General features: G+C 43.4%; 1 protein-coding gene across 1 annotated transcript in view; it reads right to left on the reverse strand.

Annotated features, from left to right (window-relative positions):
* The window catches only part of KLF7 (KLF transcription factor 7), an 86,636-nt gene that overhangs the window by 37,977 nt on the left and 23,743 nt on the right, over positions 1 to 24,916 (reverse strand). The window contains exon 2 of the mRNA XM_058549701.1: positions 7,256 to 7,886. Coding sequence (XP_058405684.1) covers positions 7,256 to 7,886 — 631 coding nt within the window. The remainder of the gene's footprint in view (positions 1 to 7,255; positions 7,887 to 24,916) is intronic.

A 24,916-nucleotide genomic window follows, 5' to 3' on the forward strand; every position in this document is an offset into this window, starting at 1 on the left:
TGTGGAACGCTGCTCCAGCTTCCAACATGCCATCTTGTCTCCCTACCTGCCTGCAGATTCCTGAAATTCCATTAACAGTCTTCCATAATTGAAGATTACCAAGTCCCATTCCACATACGTCCATGGTAGGCTGCATTCCCAAAGAGTTCCATTTGCTTATCAGAGCTAACTTCCTTATATGAAAAGTTTATTTCCTCATGATCCATTTTCAAGGTTTCAACTATAATTTCTACTAAATTAAAACTGGTTATTTTTCAAAGAAAGATACGCCATTTTACAAATATTTTTTTCATCTGCCTTATATTTTAACTAATTTTTTTAAACGATTATTCCAAAGTTTAAAAAAAAGGTGTTTTTTTTTTTTATTACACGTGAGTTTCTTAAACTCCTTTTTTTCTGATTCAAACAGAATCACGCCATTATTGCTTTAATTTCAAGGGGCATAAGAAAAGTATTGCTCACCACCAATTAATTCTTATAATACTGTCTTAGCCTGTACTCTTCACAAAGCTCCATTTAACTTGCCTCAAACCTCCCAATATAGTATATGCAGGATAACCATGATCAACATAGTCATTAACATTCTTATTATAATAGAAACAGCTTCTGTACATTATCTATTAAAGGGAAGAGTTTTTGTTTAAAGTTCACACATGGCCTTCCCACTGTCCTTCATTCCTCTGCAGACTCTCATGACCCTCGTCTTCTCTATCAGAGCTGGCCTAACCTTTAAATCTTAGAATTTATAAAATTCTATTACTTCCATTGCCTTTTCTGAAATGAGATTCCTCTTTTCCCTCCTTCCTCTTTCCCACGCCCAATCCACGCTCTATTCTCTTTAGAGATCAGGTCCCAAATAAAATGACTGTATGAAACCATACCTCAGGCTTTTGCATTAAAAGCGAGGTCCTCAGAGATGGGGGAAGGAACAGTGCCTAGTATACTGGGTGTTCAGTAAATATTGTTTATGATGAAATACTTATTAATTTCATGTTTTTTCCTTCTCCTCCATTCCTATTTTAACACACTCATTTACGCTGTGACCACCACTCATCCATTAAGAGGACGTCCGGAATAGACATCCCACAAGGCTGGCATCTAGTACCATATTACAATGATAACATGAATGTGCTTGCTGTGTATATGCTGAGTGTAAGCCATTCTACCCAATGTACGTTTACCCAAATTTATCTTCATAAAGGTGAAGAGCGAGCATATTGCTAAATTATCATGTGGTGAAGCTCGAAGGTGTTCCTGGATCATAAAATTCTCCCATCAATTGTTATCCACCATCTCGTTCACACTCTTTCTTTTCAAACTTTCTCTTAAGCTCTTGAATATGCTAAAACCAGATGATCAAACCCACCTTGTGAACTGAACAGTTAACCCCTATTCTACTTTCCATCCCATAATCGGGGTTTAATGAGTTTCTGTCTCAACACATGGATAAACTTCATTAGCAGCCATGTGTCTCAGCATATTAAAGGCCTTTTAATGTTTTAAAATTGCCCTATTTCATTTGCTATTGTATAAATTCAAAGAATTCTTATCTATGGCGCCAAGGAGGTTGAAAGTGGTGGATGGGCCCCCTACAGTTCCAGACTGAGGTATTTAATTTTATCCCGCTGATATGCCTGACCTTGAATTAGGGCTTCTATTTATATAAATTAGGGTATTATCACATTGGCATCATTTTTAAAGATGAAGAGCATCAATAAACGCCCCATCTAGCAAGAGAAAAGCAACTTTTTCTCTCTGAATCATCCACGCTGCTTCCCAGCACTGAGCAGAGGCCCCTCTCAGTTAAGGCTCCCCCCTCCTTCAGCACCTCACTCAGAATGACCCTTCCTCTCACACCTGCTGGTCACTCAGTCTCAGCGCCTGACGGCTATGGGCACTTAACCCCTGTTCATGGAATGACTAAATGAACCCAGTCAAGAAGAAGCAAGATGATCTATGAAATAGGATGCAATTCGGCCTGTGGCGGGTCGTGTGACCCAGGCGGAGCGTTGTCACACTTCCGGGCCTCAGTCTCCCTGTATGTGATACTGCCTGCCTTTCTTATTTCACAGGGACAGAGTATTAACATTTGTCATTTTAATGAGTGAATTAGAACTCTTATAAGAAAGTTTCTCTTTAATCCTAAGGTGAAAAAATGGTTTAATAGTAATGACCATAATGAGAGTAACTATAGCAGTGACAACAATGGGCCTGGAAACGGAAGGCCATCCTCTGTCATTTCCTTGTCCTGGTTCTTAGTCACTTGCAGAGGCAATATGTTTAAGGATCCCTCCAATTCTTACGCATTTAGAAGACAAAGTAGTTTTCATTGTCAGTTGTATTTAAACTATAAGTTTCTCATTTCCTCTTAATAATGGGTTACTAAGAACAATATCTATTTGACTTCTTTTCCCCTCATTATTAGCATAGGGGTTAAGAGCTTGGACTGGAGCAATACCGTTTGGTTCAGATCCTGGCCCAGGCACCGAGGAGCTGTGTGACCAGGCAAGTTACTTGATCCCTCTGGGCTTCATTTTCCTCATCTCTGAAATAAGACTAATACCTACGTCATTAGATTAATATGAGGATTAAAAGGGTTAACATCTGTATAACACTTTGAACAATGCCCAGCACATAGCGAGGGCTTTGTAGATATTTCCTGAACAAGTAAAATAAATTACATTTCAAACTTGAGAGAACTTTCAATATATGTACAAATAAGCACTTCCATTTGCCTCTTAAACATGACAGTTATCTTTTTGTTTATAATATTTTTAGCCACCTTTTCATTTGAAAATCATTTTCCTAAATCCTAATTAAACTTAAAGAGTGTGCCATGTCTTGAGTCAATAAGACCTGCCTCAGAGCAGACATAAAACGCTAAGTAACCTACACACTTGTATTGCCTTTCCACCTGAAAAGCATCCTATTAGGTCCTTTGGTGCAAAATCTAGAATGTCCTATCACCACCCACAGATCAGACTAAAGCAAGAGAGGACCCTCCAGGTAGCACAGGAGGAAGCGGCTCCTCTTCTCCCTCCTCTGTGACCAACAACCAAAGATTTCTCTGCCGGCCTTTGACGGGACTTTGCCAACATGGCTCACTTTTAACAGTATAAATGTGGACATGTTTTTACGTGAATTTCCATTTTAGAAAAGTCTGCTCACTTAACACCAAGGACCATTTCAATCACAGGCTTCTTTTTCTTCCCAGAAGTAAGATCGAGAAGAAATGTGGAAAATAATTCTTTCTCTTTTTGCATAGAAACTACTAACATTTTAACAAGTTGATTTTTGCTAAAAGTTAGCATATTAAAGCAATTTTTTTAAAAATTGAAAGTGGTCTCTCCCACATCAAACTATAAGGATTATTTAGCTGACTCCAACAAGATGAATAAAACTATGATCATAATGGTTGAATTATTGAGAAAGAAAAATATATCATACAAAGACCAGAAAACAGTGGGAGAGAAAGGCCTGTAATGGCATGGCTGCTAAAGGCCATTCATCTGCTCACGCCAGCACTAAGTGCTCTTCCCATGAATAAACCATATGTCCATTTTTATTTGCTTCCTTTCACTAAGATCCTGCTCCCTCACAATATTCCCTTTGTCGCAGTCTCTGCCACATCTTCTTCACCCCAGCCTGGTTCCCCCATCCCTAACTTCACTTCCTTGGGGAACCAGTATTTGTGCCCTAGCTACCAACTTGAGCATCTGCTACCTGAAAAAAAAATCATCTCCTTGCCTAACACCCACCATGGCAAAAAGTTTGAAGGATTCAGCATCCTCAAAAGACAGCCACAAAAGGGAAAAAAAAAAGAAAGCATATCTTTTCTAGCTCAGTAAACTCTACCTATAAAAAGATTAAATGAATAACACTTTAAAAACTCTTCAGTACAAGCAAATCCATGTTACCAACAATGTATTGTCTTTCTTATGCATAGACAGAGACCCACACATTTTATTTTACTTCATTTTTGCAACTGTCTCCTTTTCAACATATTACCATATAGAACAGATACAGCATATATATAACCCTAGAGAACAAAATGCCAATACTTCTCCTCTTTCTCTGGATAGTTTTCTCATCTTTTTTTTTCCTGTCCCAAAACACTTTCCCAACTGAAAGATAAGGAAATGTTTTCACTGAATTAGAGTGAGCCCCGTGTTAAAATAGCTGGCCCGAATCCCACCAGAGCCCACTTGGTTAAACTTCCTGTCCACATTCGGTCATCAGCTCCCCCCTGCACCCACTCACACCAGCAACCCTGATTCCCCAGAGCCATCTAGCTCTGCCCTCCAGCGTTCACTAGTCCATTTCCTTTATGGGTTGCACCTAATGTGATGCCATCCTTCATGCCTTTTCCATTATTCTTAGCTCACCCACACCACATAAATTACCACCTTTGTCTTCAGTTCCCCGTGTGCCCCTCACACCAATTCCAAATAAATACTTCTGATTCTCATCCATTTAATCCAGATTAACTCCTATTCCCGCTCCCCATCCTCCATCCCCATCTCTACCTCCCCTCTCATCTGTTTCTCATTCTGAGAGCACCTACTTTCCCTCCACGCTTGTCTCCAGAAGGTTTTACAGGCAAAATGCTTCTGCAGGATGCAAGGCAGCTGCCTCCTGTGCTGGGAAGCCGTGCCCTATAGTACTGTTGACCTCAACGGGCAACACCAGCACGTCCAGTTTCACCCTCCACAACTGGTGCCCACGAGCATCATCCCCCCACGCTGAAAGTGTGGAGTCAGGAAAGAAAAGCTTCTTGCTTTGGGGGGTATTTAACTCTGGCTGTCTTATTGCTGGTTTACACAAAGCTGTTTTTTCACACCATCATCATTAATCAATATCAATAGTAATAGTAATAACTACAACCAACGCCACTATCTTGAATGAACTCTTACGATCTGCCAGGTATTTTACACACATCTACTCATTCAGTCTTCAGAACAATCCAGGAAGTGGACACAATTACCCCTATTTCACAAACGAGGGAACTGAGACTCAGGAAGATCAGTCACGTATCCGGGCCACACATCCGGGACGGGCAGAGCCAGAACTCAAGCCCAGTCCGTCTGACTGCAGAGCTGCTCTCAACGCCGCAGTCCTGCCTCTCCAGCGGTGCACAGGCCTCCTGGAGCAAACGCCCTAGGGGAGGAGTCCACCTGAAGGCAGGTGCTGCAGGTCCTAGGGAACATAATTAGCTCCCCCTTGAGGATCACTCTGCGTAGACAAGGCCCCAAGAAGCAGAGCACCACAGAAGGCACACTCCTGAGAGCTATCCTCCCACACATGTGCTGGGAATGGGGACGGGAAAAAGAAGGGAAGGCTCTGGGCACCCCCTCCCGAGAATCTCCGCTCCCCCAGAGCGGTCCAGCCTCCACGCAGGACGCGGCACGTCTCAGTGTCACTAATTCAGGAACGTGTCCACAGTCATAACTCCACGCCTCCAACAAAGCTCCATGCTCCCGCCTTGGCCTGCTTTCCCTGGCTTCCTGGGGGGGCAGGACGTGAGTCACGACTGAAGCCTGAGAGAACTGCAAGGTCTGGTCATTACTCACTGACCTCAGAAAGAAAGAAATATAAATAAAAATGACCTTCAGGACAATGTCAGAGAGAAAAAAAGTTGACAATAGCAGGAAGCATTAGCCTTGGTATACGTGGAGTGGAGAATTCGAACCCAAACTCTGATGGGAAACCATGAGTCATGAGCAGCACTCTGCCCCTGAGCCCGGGGTTCAAAATTACATGAGGAGCCCTCCCCATGACCCAGGCAAGAGCCAGGTGGGAAATGCAGTCCAGACCTGGATGAGGCCATGTCTACGTCCTGTGCTGCATGGAGCAGGATCAGGCCTCGCCTTCCCTGGGAACAACTCTGAAGTTCAAACAGTGATTTCTTCTAGTCACATACCATGCATCCTACTTCAGCAAAGTTCTTCTGTGCTGGACAAAGGCATTTCACGGGCCCCCAGAACATTAGAGCTGAAAGGGGCCTTAAGAGCCAGCTTGTCTGACAGATGTGGAAAATGAGGTCCAGGGAGGTAAAGGGATGCCCTCAAGGTCACAGAGCTAGTTAGTGGCAGAGTTAGAACTAGAACCCAGGCTTCTCTGATTTTCCAGACAATGAACACTGCACTGCACATCTCCTTGGTGGCACAGTCCCCAAACCACCACAGAGCGCCAGGAAGACAAGCAGTGAGCCTGAAAAGAACTCTCGCCAGAGCTCTCCTAGCTCAGACTCATTACCTATTTCTCTCTGACAACACTCATTCTGCCGTTTACACCTTCGGAGCTTTCCCCATTCAGCTCGCACAGTGCAAGCAGTACGCAAAGCCATCCGGGTAACGCACGGTCGGGGGCTCATTGAACAACCACCAATGACAGTAACTGCTCCTGGGATGCTAACCCCAAGAAGAGACACCAGCCCGAAGCTTCTACTTCAAAGCAGAGAACAAAGACCAGTTTCAAGGAAAATGCCAATCTCACTCTTTTCTCTGTAAACGCCACTCCTCCAAATTATCCCATTGCCCCAAAGATCACTGTAATTCCAGGAGTCACCACAGAAGTACCCAGTAAAATACACAGTCCTCGTCGGTCCCCACCCGCCCTTACCACACACACAGCAATGTAATCACTTTAGCAACTTCTCAGTAACAAGCTCATTAAAAAGCAATTCTGCCATCTCTCCATAAAGCTCGCGCCAGAGAACAATGCCAATTAATTATAGAATGATCACATCTAATGAACTCTGAAACCCTCCTGCTGCTGGTGACTTTGATGACAAATCAGGGGTGCTGGGTAAAGTGAAGTGGGACACCCTGGCTACCTGCTTAACTGTGAATTCTTTCAGAAGTACCTCCGCAGATTCCAGTGTGGATCCACACTGCAGAACTGCACTCAAAACAAGGAAAAGTGTCAGGAAAGTGACAGTGCCCGTGTCGCGTGCTGCCGTGAGCCACACGACAACGCCCGCTCGGGCATCCTCAGATGGTCTGATCTATGCTGGGTTGGCAGGCTCTGAAAGTGCCTCACGGTCAGCGAGTGACATGCCCTTGTCCTGTGCTCTGGACACCCGGAGAGCTCAAGGTAACGTGTGAGTCACTCCGCCTCCCCACCCAGACCCTCCTGCCTCTCTGTCACCTCCTAGTGCGTGATGCCACTTCTCGGGACAGAGAGAAGCGCTTCCCACCACGAGGCTACAGGAGGACAGGAGAAGCAGCCCCGTGCGGCCAACTCGCACCACTACCTGTGTGAGTCCTCTGGTGGGCCTTCAGGTGGGAGCTCTTTGTATAGACCTTCCGGCACCCGTTAAACTGACAGCGGTGAACCCTCTTCTTGTTCTCGGGGCACGCCTCTGTGCCTCCCCCGCCTTGTTCACTGTCGCTCTGTCCACTCTTAACAGTCCCAGCTGCCGCCACGGCTGCTGCTGCCGTTGCCACCCCTCCCACCTTTACTGAGCTGAGGGCAGCCTTCTTGGCCACCAGTTTCAACGTCACCGTGCCATCCACGGCTGAGAGAGTCTGTGAGGTTTTGACCAGATGGCGGCTGAGCTCAGGGGACGATGGGGGTGTTAATGAGGTCACTGCGTTGAGCTGGGCCTGGTTGACGGCTGTGTAGCTGTCTAGAGAAGAGCTGGTTGGCTGGAGGCTGAGGCAGGTCTCAGAGAGCAACTTGTCCCGAGAGAGCAAGATGTCCACTGCCGAGCTCTTCTCGCAGATGGTGGCTTCCACGGGGAGCAGCAGGGGGTCTAGGCGCCGGAAGCTTTCCTCGATGCACGGGGGAGGAGAAGCACGGAGGAAACAGTCCAAGTCCTCACCAAAGGTCTCCGAGATCCTCCTGGGCTCCGTCTGTAGGTAGCGTTCCAATTCAAGGCATGTCTGCAGAGGAGAAGGAGGGAGGGAGAGAAACAGCCATCAGAGGCAAAGAACATCATAAGGCCACAGGTTGACAGGCACAGAAGGAAGACACAGAGAACGGCTTCATGGCCGATATCTGAAATTCCCTTGTTGAAAGGTCTGACTTCATTATTTATTTCCTGGATACATCTCAAGGGTTCATAAGGGTCACATCATATGAACTCAACTACTGCATTTGACAGGGAACTAGAAGCCCAGAAGGGCTATCTCACACCATCAAGGTCCCAGAGAATACTCAATGTTAAGACGACCTCTTGCCCCACAACCCAATTCAGCAGGTGAGATGCTCCAGGCATCCCTAGGAGCTCCCACATAAGCAAGAAGCAAATAGAATCAGACAAGGTTTTCATACCAAGACAAGATTCTCCATAGTACAACTTCATTTTCCAAACAGACTTGAGCAAGTCACAAAAATAAGTCAATTTTCCAACTTGCTCTGAAGAACAAACCACACCCACCCAAACTCAGAGGTGACCTCAGCCACAATCAGCCAGCAGCAAGCCATGGATTCCCTAACCAGCAGGAACGGATATTGTTCTAAAGAATGTCTCTTATAAAACCTTTGATGCACAAGACAAAATCTCCATTGTTTACAGAAAATTATTCAAAATACAATTGCTACTTATTTTGCGGCAAGGAATATGAGTCCCATTTCAATGGTTTAACAGCTCTGACTATGGGATAAAAATAAATTCAAACACAGCTATTTGACTTGCTAAAGACAGGACCCAATCTATTTCAATAAAAGTGTTCACCTGATAAGGAAATAGAGAAAAAGAACCAAAAAGTTCAGAGTTTCAACAAATCTTCACCCATGGTGCTCATAAGTCTTTGTAAGATGGTGGAAATACTTTTATGGCAAAAGTGGATATTTAAGTTTGTAGTCTAAAAGCCCTCCTCACTAAAAAATCCCACTCTTCCAGAATCTTATATAAAACCATGGTGCTAACTTACATCATGAGCTCAGTTTGCTCTAACTTCCGGGCTTCAACAAAGAAACACTGATGGTAAATTTGAAATGTGATTAGCTCCTAACTTATTGCCTCCTAGAGCTTCTATGTTTTCAACTGGTGTTCTGATTCTAGGCTTTTATTCTGTTAAAAATATATTTTAATGATATACCTAGTTGTGTTGTATCTGTCAAGGATTTTATTTTGGTGACATTTCAAAAGTTTGGTTTTTAATCAGCCTTCTGGTAAAACTCTGCATTACTGAATAAGAAAACCAGATTTTTAACTACAAATCACTTTGGGTCTCACTGTTGAATTTTAATAGTATAAACTAATGAATGGTTCCAATCTTCATTCAACACTCATGTCACAAGTGTTCATTCAACTACTGTGTTCACAGCAAGGTGCAAGGCTTTCTATGTGTTAGAAGGAGAAGACACAGTAATAGATCCATAGGATGTAGATGCAGAACAATTATAAGCTAAAAATGACATGAATTTACAAAGCAAAGTGACACCAAATAACACAATAATAAAGTTGTGCTGATAAGTCCTCAGGGGATGAGTGGACAATGAACTCTACACTCTATAATATGGAGGTATTAATCAAGGAAAGCCTATTGAAAAAATAACTTTTTGATTCTATTTTACTTCTTGATTATAGCTCTTGCTAAACAGCTTCCCACCACTTTATATTCGAAACCACCTTCTCAGGTCTAGAAATTTGCATTATCCTCACTTCCCCTTTTCTGAATTCCATGTCTCAAAAATTTCCCTTTCCTTTTTCCATCTCATTGTTAAAAATTATCATCTACTTCTCTCCAACATTGAAACCCTCAGTCTCAGCTCCAGTCAATTCACTTCTGAATTATAAGATTCTACTCCTGAAACCTCCCTTAAACCTCCCCTTCTCTTTTTAAGCCGTCACCTACCGAACACTGTGTCTGGCACCCAACAGATACATACTGTCTATCAAACAAAGACAAAATCAACTTTATACTATTACTTTGATCATTCTACTCTACTCCACTCTACAAAACCCAGCTGATGACACCTTATCCTGGACAAAGCTGAGGCTAACAATCTTGGAAATGACCACTAACACATGTCTTTTGGAACACAACTGTAACACTTCTCTAGCTTTGCCCAAAGAGCAGAATCAGACCTTTGAGACACAGATATGTTCCAGGTAAAAATCAGTGGAATCACGGGTTATAAGAGGTCCTGGAGGCAGTTCCCTGCCTCACATGCAAGGACTATCTCACACCCCTAGTCACACTTTCTGTGGATAGACCCTTTGTAGGTCATGTCCTCTTATACTTTCTAGCTCAAAGATTTGAAAGTCACTAAGAAATTGTTAGGAAGCTCAGATCTTTTTATATTCAGAGTTCTGAGGAACTGAGATATTCTAAACACATTTATATACCCTTCTGGGAGGATTAAAAAATAACCTACCCAGTGTGCCCTATTTTGAATGCCAGGAGCACATGGGTCACACCAATGATCTAAGGATGGAGATACCTCCCATCACTAAAATGACGGAAAATCTGGACCACTTAAGAGAGGCTATCACTTGCAACTCTAGTACAGGGCATTCTTATCCTGTCTGAGAATTAAACAAGAAGAATACCCAAAAGGACATGCTGGATAACCCAATGAAATCATTATGGCATGATTTTTTTGTCTTGAGAAATCCACTTCTTGTAATATCTGCTAGAGATGCAGCTTAGATAGAACAGATTTTGTCAATCAGGAACTCATCAGGAGTGCTGGAGATAAAAACGTTAATGATAAGGAGGACTTTAAGGTTAGACTATTTCCAAGCGAAAGAGAAAGTTTATCTCTAATGTTTTTTCTAAGTGATTACAAGAACTCCCTTAAGAAATGCTTATAATATTAATTGGAATTTGAGGTATCTGTATTTACTCGTAGAGTTTAATACACACAGAGGTATATACAGAAATAAATGTGTATATGCAGGTATGAGTATACAAACATATATTTCCTACCCTTTCTATGGGAAGAGTCTACAAGCAAAGATACACCAATGGCAGCGAGTACACCCAGCACAGAGATCTTGGTTTCTAAAGATCATTATCCAATAAAGAGAACCAGGGCTCCTTGGAGAAATAGTTGATTCAAAGGCTGGGGCAAAGAAAATAAAAGAGGGGCCTAGAATATCTTGTGGTACCAGAAGGTAGGGAAGTACTCATAAAGTACTCATAAACTTGTATGAGTCAAGTATGTCAACTTGAAGGAGTTCTCAATGGCCAAATCTGGACAGTCTGAGCAAAAAAAAAAGAAGAATGATAACAATGGATTCCAAACCATAGAAAAAAATTAATATCTATGAATCCCTAGTGATATAAATAAGTGGTTGAATAAACAAACAGAGGAGAAGGGTCAGCTCCTCCTTACAGTAAAATTATAATTAATAAACATAAAAGGAATGATGGAAATAGAAAATCATCTTCCGGCAAACAACAAAGTAATAACGACTACAGGCAAGAATCAGCAATGGATGTTAAAATTAGTAGATGAAAGTATAATGAGAAACAAGATATTCACCTACCTCAAAGTATCCCCCCAACAAAATATTTATTAATTACAAAGACAAAAATAATAATTTTACAGTGGAGAAACCTTAACCATATGATCAAAGTCAGCAGCACCAGTATGGGTATCATGTACTCCTGATATGATAGGTTGAAAAGGGCACAACATTATTCTGCGCCATTCCTGCCAAAAATATGTAATCTCAATCTAATCATGAGAAAACATCAGACAAATCCAAATTGAGCGCCATTATAAAAACTAACTGGCCACTATTTTTTTTTCTTTTTATGAAGTATAAAGCCCTAGTGGCTTTCTTAAATATAAGTTTCAGGTATACAGCATTATAACTCAATGTTTCAGGTGTACAACATTACAATTCTGTGTACACTACAAAGTGATTACCCCCAACAGTCTAGTTAACTAATTGGCCAGGATTTTTTAAAGGTATGAAGAACAAAAGAAGATTTAGAAGCTGTCAGAGATTGCAGGAGACTAAGGATATAAGACAACTAAATGCAATGGATCCTGGCCTGGATCCTGGATCCTGGATGAGAAAAAGGACATCGATGGGAAAAATAATGCAATTCAAATCAAGTGTATAGATTAGTTAATGGTATTGTATCAGTGTTAATTTCCTGGCTCTGATCATTGTGCTGTGGTTATATAACATCAGGGGAAGCTGGGCAAAGTGTGTACAGGAACTCTGTGTACTATTTTTGCAAGTTTTCTGTAAGTCGAAATAATTTCAAAAAATAAAGAGAGAGAGAGAAAAGAAACACCCAACAGCACTTGGAGTGTCTCCAGATTGTAAAACTGGATGAAGAGCTCAAACATTTGTCTGTCCACCAGAATCAGAGACTTACTCTCTCCCAACTACACTCTAGCAGACAAACACCAAGTCAAGTTGGCACACATCAATTTAACAACATGTCGATTTAACAACATCTGGTACCTCACCTTGGAGAAACTAGGCTTCACTCAGCCTCACCTAACAATACAACTAGGGCCTGAGCCACTGGATCAACCTCCACCCCCTCAAAACTCCACTGCAGTCACCAACGGCAGGGAAATGCATCCAAGTGCGAAGGGATTTTCTTATTATTTAAGAGCCTCAGATGAGCTTTGCAAAGGCTCTCTGATGTCTCAACTTTGAAATTCATGGCTGCTGCTTCTCCTAGCTTCCTCACAAATATCACCTGAAATTTGTTTTGAACTGATGACCTTAAAACCTTCTTTAATATTCTCTCCATTCTGTTCATAGCATTATTACTTGCTGAAACATGCTTACTAAAAGTGATAATCCAAGCAAGACCTAATTTAAAAAAAGAAAAAATTCAAACCTATTACTGCCATGCCGACTACTTCCAGGATACAGTTCAAAGTTAGAGGTTGACAGAAAACAGGATAACCGAAGTCTTGTAGCACAAATTAAGTTCACCAAAATCTCCCCACTGTTGTCAAGAGGTAGTTACTTTCATGGCATCAAGAAATCTAGCAGAAATTTGGCCATATACGGGCATGATGACGCCAAGGTTACCAAATGGCTTTTGTTCAATCTGCCCTAATCTCATCATAAATTACATGAAACTTGCCAGTCAGTATTGCAAACGTCTCTAGGCTCTTTGCCATTTCCCCTACAACCCCTCTCCCCCAGAGGGTTTCCCTCACCTTTTTTTTCCTCTCTTTACTTTCCCTCATGCCCATATGTTTGACACAATCTTCCATTAGCGTTCTTCTCACTAATCATTCTTTCAAAGTTCAAGATAAAGTCTATCTCTTTCCGGAAGCCTGGTCTAGAAAAAATGGAGTTAAGAATATATGCTGACTGCCAAGTGTTGAAAGACACCCCTCCTCAGTCCTGGACAATTAAACAATGTCTCCAAAATGAATCTACCATTCCATAAACTGGTGGTATGTCTGGTTTATTAAGATTATGATTTCCTTACAAGCAATGGTCATATTGCTTATACCACATGGGTTCTCAAACAACAATCATTTAGAGCTAAACGTCTCCCTGTTATCTCAGATGGCAGAGATGTCTAAGTGTCTGAAGTGGTGTAGAGTTGTAAAAGTTAGAACTTTCTGAAAAAATGAGCTAGAATCACCCCACAGCCCCCATCCATCACCACCACTGTGACCCCATCCACGTTCAGTTGAGACAGACACTAGTCCCCACTCCTCAATGCCATCCCTTTAAAACCAAGTGTCCAGAAAATAAAAAGTTCTAGTTTTTATTTCTGTGTTTTTTAATTAGAACATAAGACAAAGCCATTGGTCCCATATTTTTGCCACCACTCAATAACTGTGTAATTACAAGTAATTATTTGGAGTCTTTGGATCCATGTATACTTGAATTGGTAAGTCAAAAAGTAAATAAATAAAAGAAATGCATTTTGCTAATGATTTTTTTCTGGAATAATCTAGAGTCATTGAAATAAAATGCCACCTACTGCTACCTGTGTCTATAGTCTGTTATCAGTCATTTGTGGTCACTTTAGTCGGACGCCCTTAACCCCGGTATTCCACCTATTTCACTCACCTCAAAGATCCAAGAGTGAAAAGTGCAAAGAGATAAAACAAACTGAGGAAAGAACACAGATGAAACATATGGGGAGATACAGCTTTCTACTTTGTGGAAACTTGCAAAGTCACACTTCTGAGATCAGACCTTGACCTGATGATGATGATGGTGATGATGGTGATGATGATGCTGATGATGCTTTCCAGTGAGGGAGGGGTGAACCTTGGTTCCGAGAAAGAATGCTCCCCTAGGTAACTCACGCGCAGATGAACTGTACTTGGCTGCCCTCGGGAGCCCCTTTCTGTCATTTATTATGTGTGGTTTTGTCACGTGGTATAAACCATGGTGCCACAGTCCCCAGAGTCTGAAGTACAGAAACAGGGAGCCGAGTCTCTTACCTTTCTCCTGGGAGTGTCCAAAGCTTAACTACATTTTTGTGCTTTGAATCTTCACACACACACCCCAGAAAGGAAATTCAAAGTGACACAAAACAAGCTACTGGTAGCTATATAATTTGGGCTTCTTTTGTAAAGTGATCTTCTAAAATACTCATTCTTTTCTAACGTATTATTAGATATGCTTATATTTCACACTTTTTAGCAAAATCTCTATTCTTCTGACTCATGAAACCAACTTGAAAAACTATAGGATTGCAAAGACTGATATTTATGGGAACTTTGTGATTTTTTTTTCCCTTCAAAGGATGATATGATGTAACGATCCTGACGCATTTCTAGTCTTTAAAATTGGGTCAGAGTTGAAAGATGAGAAGGAAGCGGAGCCATTTTTGTTTTTTTTGTTTATTGTTTATCTCAGGGGTTGGAGGAGGGGAAAGAAGCACCAGTATTAATGAACTCAGTAAGCCCATGGGAGAACCTCAGACACCATGCACCTGAAGTTTGTGGCCCATCTTCCTGGGTTTCAACATTTCAAAGCGTGTTTGAGGAGGAGACTCTAACGTGGAACCTAATTCATGGCAGAGAGGATGTATGAAACAGCAACAAGAGCCAATCTTTACAACCTAGAAAGTGATTCCTATGAGGATTTTAAACAAATACTCACTTTTTCTTGACTTTCACTGCCAGATAACACTAGGGCAGGTTAGGAGAGAATGAATTTTGTCTAGAAAATGTGGGTAAGCAAGTATATGGTATAAGTAAAAATCTCTCACTGCATTTCTTAGCTACTAGGTTAAAAAAAAACGAAACAAAACCCACATCAATGGCACACCCGCTGCACCACAGTATCACACATCCCCGCCAGAACTGTGAGGCTCCGCAGAATCACCGGGCGCCGTACCCAACCAACGGAGGGTCGCGCTCCTGCCCACTCTTTCTCAGCGCAACGGGCTGCTGGAGCTGAAACCAAATCAAATATTTCCCTCTAGTGATTTGTAAATTCCAAGTGACAATGCTGCGAAAATTAATTGAATTTTAAACAAACACGAAAGTTGGGAAATTTCTATCAAAACCTCTGTGGCGTTTCTCCTCCCCAAACTATTTTCAGCATAACATACAAAGAAAATACTTGTTTGTGTATTTTTCCTTGGAGAGGTGGGGGAGGAAGGAGGCAAGATTGAAGGCCTGGGGAGAGGGCGATGTCTCTGAGAAAAGCAGCCTCAGGCACCCCTCTCCTCTTCCAGGGATTCCTTAGTTGCAGCGCATAAAAGAAATCCCCAAAACAACTCAAATCCAAGTTAAACGTGAAGGCAAGTGTTAAAGTCAGGTAACCTGGGGAGAGCCAGGACTGGGGTCCTAGGCTCCTTGAACAAAGGTGCTTGGGTCTCCCACACCTCCAACAACTTGGGAAAGCATTTTCCTCCTTCACAGTGCCTGCAATCCTCAAAATTCACAGTGTGCACTAGGGACGAGACAGCCCACACACCACGAGGCCTTCCTCTCTTGGTTGAGGGCAGTTTCTCCACATGTTACTTGTCAGAATACACCAAATCGAAGTCCATCGCTCCGGCCTCTGCCCTCGATTGCTGCACCTGCCCTCCATCAGCCCTTCAGAAGAGTCACTCGAGTGATTTGGGCCCTGGACCATAACTAAATTCACACTTCTGAGTTAGGAGACACCACTGCTCAAGCACAGCTAGACCACATTAAGATGCTTGGGTCTGCCATGAAACCAGCTTCTATTTCGTCTGATGCACACTGGAGGAAACCCCATTTGTTACTTTAGAGCTTGAAAATAAGTTTCATTAGATGTCCCTGCTTCAGTCAGCACACTTTCAGGGACAAAATGAAACTCATGCTTTAATGGTCAATGCAAGATCACCCAACACTAGAGCAAGGACCTGATCTGGGCTGGAAGAGAAGTTGAAGAAAGAAAAACATGCAGAAGAGACATCCCCAAGGAGAAACCCATCCCTGTGCATGCGCAAGCTGACCCAAACTTCCCCTGGGGGGGGGGGGGGAACACGCCATCCCAGCCACATGTGCAAGTCCAGGGACGCGCGGGGGCCTCCCTCCTGGGGAGTGGCGGCTTCCCAGGGACAACAACGGCTCCGACGCTGTTTCAGCTTCACCGTTGACTTTCCACAAAGAGCAGTCTCCGCGACCGGCGCTTGTGTCAGGCAGGGCCTGATGCTTCAGAAACCTGTAATTATTCTTGGCTCCCAACCCCCCACAGCCTCTGCACCTGTGTCAGTTCAAGGCGCCAGCTGGCCATGTCCTGCCTCCTGCCTCTTAAGGGGGAGGAGGGGAGGACAGCCTCCATTGAGAACCCAAACCCACATTACTTGCCTCTTCTTCCAAAATGCAAAAACAAAACAACGTTAAACTCACCAAGCCCATCCCCTCCCCCCAGTGAGTCTTGCCAAAGGAAACAAATACACATTAATTGGCTAGAGAGCCTTCACTCAAACCAAAATTACTGAAAAACACAGTAACAGGGAAAGGTCTGACGAGGGGTTGTTACTCGTGTTTTACAGCCCGCTCTTGCTCACCCCGACCCACTCCGTTAACTTTGCACACATGCACACACCCTCCCCACACTCCCCGGGCCCCTCTGCACTGAGTGGCCAAGATGGGAACATGCCGAACCCATTACATCATCTTCCCAAATCAGTTGCACAGGCTGACTCAAGCTACTGGGATTTTTTCTTTAAAGCAAACTCATTTCACTGACTCCCTTCTGGAACATTGTTATATCCTTCTCAGTTGGATTAATTAAATATACCCCCTACCCCCCTATAAAAATATACATACACAAATGATTGCTTCTTTTACCCCTAAGCACAGCTGCACACGTGTACAATGTACAGACGCACACAAGCACACGCACACAAATACACACACACACACTCAAAGCATGCATTTCCCAAGAACAACAGGTTCAAATCCCACTGGGGCCCTCAGCAGCACATGTGATTTAGTGACTGGTGATCACAGAGGATATTTTGAAAACTGAGAGAGTTTTCAGGGACTTCCACTGTGGAATGTTCAAGACAACATGGGGGCTAAGAGGAATGTTTGCTCTACTCCTCAGACTGTAGAAAATGCAGCCAAAAGTATAATGAAACCAAGCCTAAGCCACTCTTCCTGACACAGGTGGTTGTACATTTACTTAATCTGAGGTACTTGGAATCAACTTCCCACAATATTCAGGGTGGCTGCGTGGGTGTGCCACTGTGCTGCTCACCCCAGTTAAGGAAACAGTAGGCCGTGTACACTGTGAGGCAGAAGACAGGGGTGAAGAGTACTGGCCCTGGAGCCAGATGGCCTGGGTCCACACTACTTATGAGCTTGCATCACTGTTGGGCAAGTCACTTAACCCCTCTGTGCCTCAGTTTCCTCCTCTGTCTACCCCACAGGAGTGCGTGCAAGTTCAATCCCTTGATACATGACAAGTGCTCAGAATAGCCTGAAATACACACTGTGTATGCTGTAGCTATTACACAACTAGTGTTATTTTCATTACACTTCCAAGAAGACAATAAATATAAACAAAGATATCAAGGCCATGGACAAGGAAAATCAAAAATACCAAATAATTATCAAAGTAAAATAAATCTGTTGAGTTATAAAAGGTTAGGTAAACAGTGGATCCTGGCCGAGTGACTTCCCTCACTGGACTCGGCTTTCTCAGCTACCAGGAGAACGGGTTGGACTTCTAAGGGACCTACCAGTCTGGAGTTCTATGATGCTGTCAAATTGGAGAACGGCTCACTCAGAACAGGCTCAAGGGAACTGACACATGGCTCTGCTGCCCACCTGGGTGGTGAGAGGAAGGGGGTTGGAGGACCTGGAAGAAGGTGGTCTTTGGATCCTCTTCTGCACAGGGACCCCATGGCCTCGATTATAAAGTCTAAGACATTCATTAATCCAAGTTCAGAGGATGCTATGAAACTAATTCTCTGGTTCACCATGGATGTCAACCTCATCAGCATCTAAATATAAACCTCACTAGAATACGGGCTTCTCAAACACACTGGGACCTGTCCCCGACTCATAGCCTGTCTCAAGCATGTGTCGGATGGATGGATGGATGGATGGATGGATGGATGATGAAGCAACTCCCAGTTGAAAAGTCAACAGTGATCACAATCCAGGGCAGGCAGGAGTCCAAGAGTATGATGAAAGCCAACAATTCTTCCTTTTCAGAACCAAGAACATGAGAAACAATGTGTATGCATTTATTATCAACATTTCTTGTAGGATACCTCAGTACGTTAACATCTAGCTATAAGTGATATTTATTTGTCTCTTCAATGTTTTTCATTAAAAAAAAAAAAGTTTAAATGCTTACTGTCTAGACACATCCAGTATTCCAAACCAAGAGTTACATTTGGGTTCATAAAGGGCCATAGGGCAGCCCTGAGAGTATATACCTGTGCAGGAGGTAAAAGCCATTTCCTCGCCCCAGAGAGAGTCCCCCTCCCTTCTTCCACTTACCCTTTCCTCCTCTGACCTCCAGAAACCACCAGGAAGACAGGCAATACAGACAAGTGGACAAGATGCTATTTTCTTTTTTTTTCTTTTTGTGAGGAAGATCAGCCCTGAGCGAACGTCCATGCCAATCCTCCTCTTTTTGCTGAGGAAGATGAGCCCTGAGCTAACATCTATTGCCAATCCTCCTTTTTTTCCCCTTTTCTCCCCAAAGCCCCAGTAGATAGTTGTATGTCATAGTTGCACATCCCTCTAATTGCTGTATGTGGGACGCCGCCTCAGCACGGCAGGACAAGTGGTGCATGGGTGCGAGCCTGGGATCCGAACCCGGGCCGCCAGTAGCCGAGCGCGCGCACTTAACCGCTAAGCCATGGGGCCGGCCCCGAGATGCTATTTTCAACTCTCATTTTTTACTGATGAAAAGAGCATGGCCTGGGAATCAGGTTCAATACCACCCCCTTTCCCCACACTGCATCTCCCCTCCCCACTAAACTACTAAACCTGAAGGAGGAGTTCACTTCTTTCTCTGAAAATGAGTGAACCACACTTGCAAAGACCCCTTCTGGCTCAAACTTCTTGTTGATAATCCTTCAACGGCCTACCATCACGCCTACTTCCTTGCTATAGCAAATTGGCTACTACATGATCCGCCCTGTCTTCCTCATCTCTCAGCCCTCTTGCATTCACACAGACACACCAAGCTCGTACCTCTCTCAGAGCCACAGCACTTGCTTTCCTGGACCCCAGAATGTAGACTCCCCCGGTCATTGCACGCCTGCTTCCTTTTAACCTGCTATGTTTCAGCTTCATTGTCACCTGTTCAGAGAGGCCTTCTTTGATCTGCCTAGATAAACCAGCCCAAACACCCTATTCACTCTCCATCACATACCTCGTTCTATCTGCATTTTAGTACTGACCAAGTCCTGGAAAGATCTAAATTCTTTGTTCCCGTGTCTATTGTCCATCTTCCCCCACTAAAGTAGAAGTTCAGGAGATGAGGGACTTAGTCTTCTGGGTCAATGAATCTCCAGGACCCAGCACAGGGCCTGGAAAAGGCATCCAAAACGTACTAGCTGAATGAATAAATGAATCAATGAAGCCACTAACCAATCCTGGAATTCCAGGGAAGAGTTTAGATCGTCTATCCATCAAGAAATCTATCCTAAAACGTCCACCCTATTAGGTCAAAAGGTTCCATCGTCACTTCTCTTCAGTTTAACTTTAGCACCCAGAAGGCGCTCACTGATTCACAGTCATCAGACAGAAGTCAATGAGCCTCGTCTGAAGACAGAGAGATCAGTCTTGGGGCCTCACATCTGCCCACGTCAAGCAGATGCAAAGCGTGCATTTCTTCTCAGCAGTCTGTATTGCGTCATGTGCTCTGAGTGTCGCTCGGAGGAACACAGCCCACCCTCTCCTCGCCTCGGCACCAGGCGCTTCTCAACTGGTGTCCTGAGGGAACAGATCGAGATCGAGGCTCAACCCACTTGATATCCTTTATTCCCATTTCTATTACCTAAAAGGACCTCCCTGAGAAAGGCAACTCTGGTCACTGGTCCCCAAAGCACTTGAGAGTCACATCGGTTTGGTCCCCAATGCTGGCACCCCTGTTTTTCTCAGTCCTTACATGAAAAAGTGCATTTGAATAGAGCAGCCATCCAAGATGTGTGTTTTCTGTCATCCTAAACAGCCCCACACTCCCCTATAGGTGCGGTCCTTGGAAATTCCTATTTTGGGCCATTCTGGTGCCTTTCCCATAAATTCCCAAACACAGGAACATTTCATTTCTCTCCACTCCCTTTAAGAATTTTACATAAAAAGATACGTCTACTGAGAGGTGCTCTTTATTTCAGGATCATTATTTCACAGATACAGAGCCCGCAAACACGGAACCTGGAAGTGAGCCAAAATCCAATTACGAGGATCTGGTGTTTGAACCAGGCAAGAGCTAAGGGTGAAAACACTGAACATAGCTGTACAGGGTTCCTGTGTGTGTGCGCATGCATGTGTCACCGACAATGAAATGTAGATTCTTTTTAACATGTTTCAGATGCCTTTCTCTAAACCTGTCATTGTTCCCAGAGTCACTGTTCCTTTTCTTGTTCGTTATGTTAGGCAATAGGAATGTTTCACATGCTGGCTGGAAAAAGATGAGGGAGAAAGGAAGAGAAAGTTTTCCATCATGTAAAGAAAAGTAGAATTGTGCTTGGCCCATTTCTGAACCACAGTGCGATGCTGCAGATTTCAAATTAACAACTCAACCCAACTTGACAGGGAAGAATCAAATGCTGAGGGCCTGGAGATTGGGTTCCGTGGCTCTGGCACCTCACTTAACCTGAGGTGGCTCGGCTGACACCGGACATCACATACTTTCAGTTGCACCCCCTGCTTGTTGAAGAAGAGACACTAATTTGAATCATCACTGCCATCCCCTCTCCCGTTTGTTCCTGTCTGAACCAATTTCCATAGAGTTTCAAAGAAACCATCAGCCCATGCAAAGGGGAAATCCCAGCGGAACAGGAGCCACATCACAGCATAAGGGGAAGATCTAATTTCCAAGCTGGTTGCTTTGTTGTTTCAACCTCCGGGAAGGTTGCTACACATGCACAACATAAATTAAGTTTTTAAACACTGTCGTGATTTAAAATTAATAAAAACTCTCCCGGGGAAAGGTGGTTCTCAGCACAAATCTCCTTACACGGTGAAGGTCGACTCCACCAGAGCTCGTGGGTGGTCTGGGTCTCTGAGGTCTCAATCATCGCAACCAACAAAATATTTGAGAACAGCATATACTCACTGAAACCAGTGCACATGCCACTGAATAGCATGCGGTGAGTGAATTCCCAGTCTAAGGCAGTGTCCACATCAGGAACTCATAAACTACCTTGTTGACAGACCTCCCTGAGATGTATTTAATGGTCCAAATTAAGGATTCCTTTTTGGCAGGACAGGATATGCCAATGTGATTTCCTAGCGCCCTACTTACTGGAATAAAGCTCAGGACAAGACACCAGTGTGACTACACCATTAATTAACCTGAACCACATACCAGAACATCACTGCTAATAAAACTCCCCCATAAAGAAAACATGTTTTCTCTGCTGAGAATCCCGGAATGTGGGCCCCAGCAGAGCCACTGCCATAATTAAGGAGATATCTTGAGGTTGAGTCTATATCTGCAATTGCCATGAAATTTGGTCATATTTAGCTTGATCTTCAATAACTTGAGTTCTTGTATGTGCTTTTTAGAAAAAGAAAATGAAAATGACATCACGCCATCAGGGTTTGCAAACAACTCTGTGAATGAAGGCTCGATTTTGCTCAGGGAGGGCTGCCTTATCTCTGCTGTTCTTAAAAGCACGCTCTAAGCTCTCAACCCACGACTCACTGAATCAGACATCCATAGAAACCTTCCATTTTCTCTAGAAAACAGGCTGACAGAATCAGGAACAAAGTCATAACTATAGAAGCCAGGTGAAACTGGGGCTTTTCCCATCCAATCCGTATGAAACAATATATACTTTTTAAAAGAGAATTCTTTTGTGAAAGCCTCTGAAAATGCTTCTCAATATTTACCATGTAACCTCAGAGTCCATCTAGGCACGAAGGATTAAAATACCCATCCTATTTATGGGAAACCCAATCCAGTAAAGAAAATTGGGTTTTCCACAGTTCTGTAGCCATACTATCAATAAGACCAGAAACAGAACCAAAATTTCTTGGCTACTAATAATTAGGCTTTTTCTGGCACAACTCTAAACCTTCTACCAGTATCTCAAAAAAAAACATTTAAAAATTCAACAACCTATCATCCGTCAGTAACCTGGAAGCAATAGGATTCCTGACTAAGAAGGTTCAGGATCTTCCCAAATTGGAAACACAATGGCTGATCCCAAACTTCATTTCACAAGCTTTTCCACTACACATCTCTCTGTAATTTCTCCTGGTGAGACTGAAACAGGTCTTGGTTTGGACAACACCCCTTTATTTGGAGATCTCTGAGTTTTCTCTGGCTGTTCCATATCTTGGTTGGATTGTTAAAAGTAAATAGAATTTCAGTCATTTCAACCTGTCCACATCAAGTGTCACTGTTGAGATAGAAACAAATGGACTCAGCATCATTTTTTAATATGTCAACTGAGAAAACTTATAATTACAGTTTGCTGAGGACCTAATTTTATCTGTTTATTGGATTAATGCCAAATATATGAAAACTAGAAGTGATGTACTTTTTTAAACAGGGGTTTGAAACTGCTATCCAACATTTTTAAAAAATATTTCCTAATTTTAATAAACATAAAAATACAATTTTGACTAAACCAGATTCAACATTCCGCTCCAACCCAGTGCCCTTCAGAATAATGGTTCTTGGCCCATTTTCAACACCAGTATTATCAATCACTCTTCTCCTTGGTTCAAGATTGAAATAGAGGGGCCGGCAGTGGCGTTGTCGTTAAGTTCGCATGCTCCACTTGGGCGGCCCGGGGTTCGCAGGTTTGGATCCTGGGCGCAGACCTACACACCGCTCATCAAGCCATGCTGTGGCAGCGTCCCATATAAAGTGGAGGAAGATGGGCACAGATGTTAGCCCAGGCCAGTCTTCCTCAGCAAAAAGAGGAGGATTGGCAACAGATGTTAGCTCAGGGCTGATCTTCCTCACCAAAAGGGAAAAAGAAAAAAAAAGATTCAAATAGAAAATGCAGCTTGAAAAGGGACATGGAAGGAACAAGAGCAGCAAAAAGAGGAGGAAGAAAACAGTAGCGATGGAGAACAGATGACCAGCAAGCCTCTCAAGCCTGTGTAAAAATCCTGGACACCAACACCTCTTACCAGGTAACACACCTCTAACCAAGGGGGCCCAGCAAACCTCGAGCAGCAGACCAGCTCAAGGGCAAAATCAATACTTGGCTGCTCCCTACATGGAACCCAAACATTCATTTGAAGTGGTTTTGTCTATAATCATCTGGGAATAACAAACGAAAACGAAAGATGGCCAGTGGGTGAAGATTATTGTGATTCAGAAATGTGTGCTGGTGGAAGACCAGCTTTGTTAAAAATCAGGTAATTTAGCATCTTATTAGGATGGGTTGCCTCATCAATCTTGGATAACAAAATCTTTCAACTCTGGGATTTTTTTATAGGTATATAAAATCAAAAGCAAGGCAGTATCACAGAGACAACACAGACCAAAGTCAGGCACACTTTAACCAGCATCTCCTTACTTAGCTCTGTGGCCTCCCTCAAGTCACCCCCTCTTTTGTCCCTGGTTTCTCATGACCAAATCTTGCTTGCCTAAGAGAAGCAAGGCATGAGGAAGATGGAATTTACTATTCTGATTCCTCTGCTTATAGGAGCACCACATCTCCAGGTATCTCACTTTCAGACTCTAGGCTGCAGTTTCTGCCCAGTCTTCTAGGTGAGGTCCCATGAGGCAAGGCCACATGGTTGTCCTCGGAGTGCTGGGGTACTCAGGTGCTGTTTCTGAGCATGCTTTACTCCAGAAGTGAACAAGGCCCTTCCTGATAAATCTAGGTTAGGATTTACAAACTCAAATACCTACAGGGGCCAGGATGATAACAGACATTAGTGGAACAGTCAAGGAATATGACAGTAGGGACTGGTGGGGACTGTGGTAAACACCTCCCACAGAGTTTTCCTGTGAAATTCCCTATTCAAGGAGAGACCCAGCGGGGGGAAATCATGAATGAGCAGCACCTTCATTAGTTTTCTGCTCAGCAACTCTTGCCCAGCACCACTTGGCTTGAAGCCCTGCTCTCCAGAAGAATCTTGACGTGAGAATGGGAAATCTGCAGAGATGGCACCACGAGATCTCAAGCAGGAGGAAGTAAGAGCTATAACAAATCTACAAGAGCCCAGAGGTCTGGCAGCAAGTTGTGAACTTCCCCTAGGCGAAGCACAGTGCTCAGCATAATCAGCAGCTGCTCAATAAATACTTCTTAAATGAATTTTTTTAAATCTTGATTAAGAGTCACTATTACTTCTCATCACATGCTCCTCTCTGGGGTGAAGAGATCAGGTGGGTTTGTCCAACCGGATACTGACCAGGGAGAAA

The sequence above is a fragment of the Diceros bicornis genome, chromosome 10 (assembly GCF_020826845.1).
Source record: "Diceros bicornis minor isolate mBicDic1 chromosome 10, mDicBic1.mat.cur, whole genome shotgun sequence".
Classification (NCBI taxonomy): Eukaryota; Metazoa; Chordata; class Mammalia; order Perissodactyla; family Rhinocerotidae; genus Diceros; species Diceros bicornis.